Source organism: Hordeum vulgare, chromosome 2H (genome assembly GCF_904849725.1).
Source record: "Hordeum vulgare subsp. vulgare chromosome 2H, MorexV3_pseudomolecules_assembly, whole genome shotgun sequence".
NCBI lineage: Eukaryota > Viridiplantae > Streptophyta > Magnoliopsida > Poales > Poaceae > Hordeum > Hordeum vulgare.
Genome location: NC_058519.1, coordinates 627475035 through 627482370, shown reverse-complemented (window position 1 = coordinate 627482370; position 7336 = coordinate 627475035). Strand labels below are relative to the sequence as shown.

The 7336-nt window shown below is 44.8% G+C and overlaps 1 protein-coding gene across 1 annotated transcript; it reads left to right on the top strand.

Annotated features, from left to right (window-relative positions):
• Window positions 1–301: 301 nt before the first annotated feature.
• LOC123430964 (DNA topoisomerase 1 beta-like) lies at window positions 302–5140 on the top strand. The gene is made up of 15 exons (XM_045114788.1): window positions 302–1201; window positions 1342–1536; window positions 1689–1769; window positions 2080–2139; window positions 2231–2325; window positions 2423–2579; window positions 2670–2795; window positions 3183–3263; window positions 3350–3440; window positions 3530–3663; window positions 3992–4060; window positions 4149–4238; window positions 4363–4466; window positions 4547–4715; window positions 5072–5140. The coding sequence occupies exons 1-15, from the start codon at window positions 302–304 to the stop codon at window positions 5138–5140; spliced, it is 2421 nt and encodes an 806-aa protein (XP_044970723.1).
• Window positions 5141–7336: the final 2196 nt, after the last annotated feature.

The window sequence follows — 7336 nt, the reverse complement described above, 5'->3', positions numbered from 1 at the left end:
GCCGTGCCGCGCTAACCCTACCTCCAGTCCACGCCGGCATCTTCCCCGGCGACCCCTCGGCCTCGCCGGAGGAAACAGAGAAGAACTGCCTGCACTCGCGCGGCGACGCGCCCAAGGTAACTTCACGTCTCTCCCTCTATCCCTGTCCGCGGCCGGCCTCGGCTCTTGGCTCCAAGGTCACCGTGGATCTTAGTGTCGTGTTTGATGACCTGTTGAGCCGTTGAGCGTGTGAACCATGGTAGCTTGCAGGTCTGTCCGTTCAATCTGGCCTCCATCATCCTGCCACCTCGAGGAAGAAGCAATGCCGGCCACCCGTACGTTTGACAGCGACGACAGCGACGAATTCAAAGGCCCAGCCTTCAAGAGGTCGAGTGCCTCTCTGAAGCAAAACAGCATGCCCACCCCCTCATCATCAGGAAACGTGCAACATTGCCAAAAGAGTACACTGAAAAGACCTCATGTGGAAGATGTCCTCATGGTGGACACCGATGATTCAGACGACGACGACAAACCACTTGCACTGAGGAAAAAGGCCGATGACAGGGAATTCAAGAGAATCAACGCATATAATGTTGATTCAGATTCAGAAGATGAGAAACCGCTCTCCGCAAGGCTGTTCAAAGATGCCGCTTCACCAAGCGGAGGCAATGTCTCGGATGATGATGATTCAGATGATGATAAGACATTGGCTGCCCGTTTTTCCCTAGTTACTCGGAACTCCGTGGACATGCCGATCGGACCTAACAACACGGCGTTGAACGGTAGTGCAAGTAGTGCCCCCCGAAATTCAATGAAGAGGCCATGTGATAGCAATATTCAGCCAAGTTCAGCTCTCAAGAAGGCAAAGTGTACAGACAGTTCTGCCTCTGCAAGTTCAGAAGATGATGGAAGTGACAACGTACCTCTCGCACGAAGGCTGACAGTCGGCGAGTCTTCAAAAAGAAAGCCACCTGCAAAGGATATTGCAAAGAAGAAGAAAAACAAGAGCTCTTCATCTTCGAAGGATAACAAGAAAGTAGTAACAAAAATGAAAACAGAGAAAGTAAAGAGTAATTCCAAGGTCCGTGAAGCGTCTGGTGGTGGAAAGAAATGGTCTACTTTGGAGCACAATGGTGTTATCTTTCCCCCACCGTACGAGCCTCATGGCGTCAAGATGCTTTACAATGGGAAGCCTGTTGATCTGACCCCGGAACAGGAGGAGGTGATATATATTCAGCAGTGACTGTCTACTGCTTGTTTTTTACTACTTCAGTTTCGTAGAATGAGGATGATCAGGCTGCTCCTAAATATCAAGATCACGATTCCGTATTTTTGTTCCTCCGCTAATTCTCTGCTCTGCAGGTTGCAACCATGTTTTCTGTGATGAAAGACACCGAGTACGCGTCCAAGGAAACGTTTATCAACAACTTCTTCACCGACTGGAGTAATATTCTTGGTAAAACCCATACTATCAAAAAGTTTGAGCTTTGTGATTTCACACCGATCTATGAATGGCACCTCCGAGAGAAGGAGAAGAAAACACAGATGACTTCAGAGGTAGATTTCTATGAATTCTGCAGAATGAACATATTGTTGTGATCTCTAAAAATTCTCACAGTTTGATGACTAAAATATCTCCAAGAACACAGATTTATCCTGCCCACATCGATCATCTGAAGTATTTAATCATTGTAGTTCTTTCTTGACAGGAGAAGAAAGCATTGCGGGAAGAGAAAATGAAACAAGAGGATAAATTTATGTGGGCCTTCGTAGACGGCGTTAAAGAGAAGGTCCTTTTTCTCATGGTTTCTAAGTATGACTTGGCTTTTATAAATCCTAGAATAGATAGTCCACTCTTTTCCTTCAGGGACTATACACATATGCCGCTAGTCTCAAAGCAAATTCATATTTTGCCATTAATTTTGGATAAATAAATTAATATTTTTGCACCATATGCGGAGAAATGATATGTTAGTACTATAAAAAATCGATCTCCTTAGTGGACGTGAAACTTGCATTGTTGTTCATATTCTTCTACATGCATATATACCAGTTGTGGTGTCCTCTTGGTTACCGAGCTAACATGTTTCCTTTTTTCAGGTTGGTAATTTCAGAGTAGAACCACCTGGCTTGTTCAGGGGACGTGGAGAGCATCCAAAGGTATGGATTTGCAAATTTTTAATCACATATTTTATTTATTTTGCCCCAACTGAGAGCCTTCAATTTAAGGCTCTCTGCTGAATTGCTTTAGATGGGAAGACTGAAGGGACGCATCCGGCCAAGTGATATTACAATAAACATTGGAGAAGGGGCTCCAGTCCCAGTGTGTCCTATACCTGGAGAAAGGTACCCTGAAATTAGAGTTACTGATGTTATTGAAAAGGATTATTTGTGAAGGGGCTTGTAGCATGTATATATTCTTGATTGGTCATGTGTTCTGCAGCTGGAAAGAGGTCAAACATGACAATACTGTTACATGGTTGGCCTTTTGGAATGATCCGATAAACCAAAAGGATTTCAAGTATGTTTTCCTGGCGGCAAGCAGCTCCTTAAAGGGGCAAAGCGACAAGGAGAAATATGAGAAGGCCCGGAAACTTAAGGTGAGGAAGTTGGTTTTGTGATTCATGTAGGTTTTCTGTCCCCGTGTAAAAATAATAATAATGCTAATTATGTTCATATGGCTATGGCAGGATCACATACGTAATATCCGTGCAAATTACACCAAGGATTTCAGGAGCAAAGACCAGGTGAAGAAACAAATTGCAGTAGCAACATACCTTATAGATAAACTAGCCCTTAGGGCAGGGAATGAAAAGGTATATCCTACTGGACTTATCGTTACTGAATGATATTTCCATTTTATTCTAGACGGTTGTGATAGTATGTATGTTGGCAATGCACCGTATACCCTTAAAGGTTCTTGCATAAATTCTTCTGCTTTTATGCTTGATGCACAACTGTGGGATGCTTTTATGTGATATATGTATGTCCCGTCAGCATCGCTGACATCGTTATCTGAAATAATCGTTTTGCATCAAGACTCTCTATAAAGAATTAGCAGACACAAATAATTTACATGATGAGGCATTCGCGAAAATCAATTCCTTTCCGCATGCATCCTTGTAATGTTCTTTTGGTAATAATCCACTTAGCTTTGAACTTCATTGACATATGTTCTCATGCTACTTTTCAATCTTTTTTAGGATGATGATGAGGCCGATACTGTTGGTTGTTGTACGCTGAAGGTTGAAAATGTTACTTGTCTGCCTCCAAACAAGTTGCAGGTCTTGATCTTTGCTCTCTAATCCGCTAATCACTATATGAGAAGTAATTTATCATGTTATCTAATGTTCGGTCGATTTCTTTTCAGTTTGACTTCCTTGGTAAAGATTCTATTAGATACTTGAACACTGTAGAGATTGAACCACCTGTATACAAGGCGATTATGGAATTCTGTGCAGGTATCTCCCAATGCTCTTTTCCCATCAATCCGTTTCTTCGTGCTCTAGACAAATATCATGTACAACTTTTTTGCATACCTGCTTTATAGGTAAAAATAAAGGAGGGCATGTCTTTGACAAGCTTGATACAACTAAACTAAATGCTCATCTCAAGGACTTAATGCCTGGCCTTACTGCAAAAGTCTTCCGTACATATAATGCTTCCATCACTTTGGACAATATCGTAAGTTCAATACGAATTTCGCTGTTTCGTACTACGTCTTTGTTCTCTACTGTTATTTTAAACTGTTTACTCTGAAGGGCTTGACGAAATGATTAACTGAAGTTTTTCATGAGTAAAACAATTTAGTACTTAGAATATATGTTTTACTGTTTTATCTTGGTACTGTAATATTCATAGCTGAGCTTGCACCTGCAGCTCAAATCAACAACAGACATTTAGTTTGTCAATGACACACAGAAATTGTCAGCATCATTATGTGCCATGTAACTAGGATGTTATGTCAAAATATATTTTGGATCTGAATAAATATGTATGCGTGATGTTACAGTTGAATAAACAAACAGAAGATGGGAGCCGTCCTGAAAAAATGAATGTCTACTCCCGAGCAAACAAACAGGTAAAGTCTGTCACTTTTGAGGGAAAAAAACTTGCATAGTCAATACATTACTCTTATTGACTCTCAACGATGTTTCTCGTTCACTCAGGTTGCCATAATCTGTAACCATCAGCGTGCGGTCCCAAAATCACATGATTCTCAGATGACTAAATTGATTGAAAAGATTGATGAATTAAAGGTTTGTTTATGGTTGCAAACGATTAGATCAAATTTATGCTAGTTTAATGTGTGGGTGCAAATGATCAACTCAAACTTATGCATGTCCTGTAAACTTTTGACTGTCATTTGGTTCTTTTCTCCAGGCCCAGAGGGATGAATGGAAAGAAGACTTAGAGAGAGTGAAGACAGGAAACCCTCTAGCCGGTGATGAAGATGGGAAGCGAAAGAGAAAATTGACCCCTCAAGTGTATGTCTAAACCACAGATATGTGATGTTTTATACTTGCCTGAACATAGAGTGGAGACAATCTCATAAATCCACTTGCAGGTTGGAGATTAAGATCTCTACGATTGAAACCAAGATAAAGGAAATGGATATCACTAAGACGAATAGAGAGGAGTTGAAGACAGTGGCACTAGGAACATCAAAGATCAACTACCTTGATCCTAGAATCACTGTGGCGTGGTGCAAAACCCATGAAGTTCCTATTGAGAAGGTATTGTAGTCCCTTGGACCACCTCCCGCTTTTATTATACTAGTTCTCAGCATCGTTGCTCCTTTACCAACCAATATATGTCCATGATGGCATATAAGAGATTAAAATTTTAGAATATCAGTTAATCTGTATATATAGACGTAAAGCCAAACAAACCTTCCTTCCTATAAAATTAAGCATTGTTTTATGTATTTCATAGTCGAAATTGCATTCCAGTGCAGGCAAAACTTAGTTCTATTTTATACTTGTGCCTTGCTTTATTATTTCATTTCAAACGACTAATTTGATTAATCATTATCATTTGGTAGTCCTTAACAGAAGCTGCTTTTTTTTTGTGTGTGTGTGTGTGTGTGCAGATTTTCAGCAAGACAATTCTCGCGAAATTTGGATGGGCGATGGATGTCGACCCGGATTTCAGATTCTAAGGGATGCATGTCCAGCGAATAAATTCGAACAATCTTCCAGACCCCCCTATCCCCGACGGCAAATCTCAGCTAGCAAAGATAGAGCTCCCGGAAAGAAGGAATCCCCTGCCATTCTCTGTGTAGGCTCTGTTTTCGCTATGTCCTGTGTTTGCCATCTTTTTTTTTTGCAGGGTAAAGGGAGTTTTTATTGCAAATTAATAGTGTTACAATCAAGAGGCCACAAATCCTCGATGCAAGGTGAAACCTAGTTCAACCACACATTTATAGCTCTCTCGGAGCGGCTAGAATTGGCCAAACGATCTGCAACTCTATTCTGACTACGATGAATTTTCTGAGTTAAAACTCCCTACTCCTCATTAACTCCTTGATCTCTAAAACTAACTAACCAAAAGCAGACTTAATCAAAGTGTTGTTTGGTAAGACTGAAAGAGCTTCAGAAGAATATGATTGCATGACCACTGGAAGAGATGAATGTTGTACCGCCAAAGCCATATCTTGCATGAGGGCATGAAATTCCGCTTCCAATGGATCGTTGCAATGAAATATATAGCGATACGCTGCAAACAAAATGTTTCCCGTAGTATGCTGTAGCACCATACCAGCTGTCGTTGACCCGTCCGCACACTAGAAGGACCCATCCAAAGATAGAGCAATCGTACCTTTTTTTGGGAAAAGGAGGTTCAAACCCCCGGTCTCTGCATCAATCGATGCATACGATCATTTTTATTAATTATTCAACATAGGTCTAACAAGAACATACATCAAACCATCTGAAGCCACCACTCACACCTACAAAACTCGATAATGTGGAGTGCTCTCACTCCCCATATCTAAAACCGGTGTCGTCACCGATACATCCACATAACATATCGGAACCCACAGCCGGTGCAGCAGACCTAAAGCGTACACCACATGCACAAGTTTTAGATGCCGCCATCATCATCAGGCCGCTAATGCATCTTCAGGAGAGAGATCTGTATCATCCTTGCCAGTCCGTCCATCCGTCGACGCCACCACGGCTCGCCAGTCCAGACGCGAAGATTCTGGAAGATCTGTCATGCGTAGCACCTGCCGACCAGGCATGACACAGAGTAGCACCTGTCGGCCAGGCATGACTTGACATCTCCATCGAAAGCTCCGTGCAAGATGATCGACGCCACCACGGCGCCAAACAGCGCCACCGCCCTGCGCTCATTCGTCCAGAAACGAAGATTCTGCAAGAACTGTCGTGCGTAGCACCTATCAACCAGGCATGACTCAGCGTAGCACCTGTCGGCCAGGCATGACTTGATAGTTCCACCAAATCTTCGGGCCAGACGAAGCCGCTCCATCTCCTACCTCTGTCATCCAGCACTGCTCCACAAACGATGCTCCCAAGAGAGAAACGGCACCGCAGTACCGACATCGTCCGATCTGGAAAGTCAGATCTTAGGGTTTCCCCCGAAGCAGTGCCCACCACCAGCTACTGTCCAGGACCCACATAGTGCCCACCACCACTCAGCCCTCAAGGCGACGCCTTCAGGAAGGTCACAACGTCAAGGACGCCGCCGCCGCCCACCGGAGTTAGGGTTTTCACCCGAGAGGCTGTGAGGTAGGAAGTGGAGGAGCAGACGTAGACCGACGTATCCAGGAAGAAAACGGCGCCCTTGAGCATCGTCAGCGGCGCGGCCGGCCAGGGCCGACCAATGGGTTTCCCCTTATCTAAATCTCCTCCACCAGCTTCATCCGCGGCCACGTCGGCAACACCAGGAAACCGCAGGAGAGAAGCACACCGCGGGTATCTGGATCAATGAAGATCCAATCTGAACAGTGACGAGTACCACAACCCAGCGTTGGTCGACGGCGTCCGGGCGCCGGATCTAGAAGGATCTGACCCGAACTCAACGACGCACGCGACTACCATGTCTTGTCCCTCTCGCAGCCGCCACACCGCACCGCAAGAACGAACCCCAGTCGTCGACGCGCTCCGCACGCCACCACTAGGATCCACATGCAGCGCCGCCGCACCGCGCGCTAGTCCGGCGCCTCCTCACGAACGGCCGTCCCGCGCAAGCCATGTCACGTGAAGGGGAGAGGATCCCCGCCGCCGCCCCTGCCGGCCAGGCTTCGCCCGGCGGCGCTGCTGGCGGCGGCGAGGATGAAGGAGGAGCGAGGGAGGACCGACGGCGGCGGCGAGGGTTACCCCCTGGTCGCCCA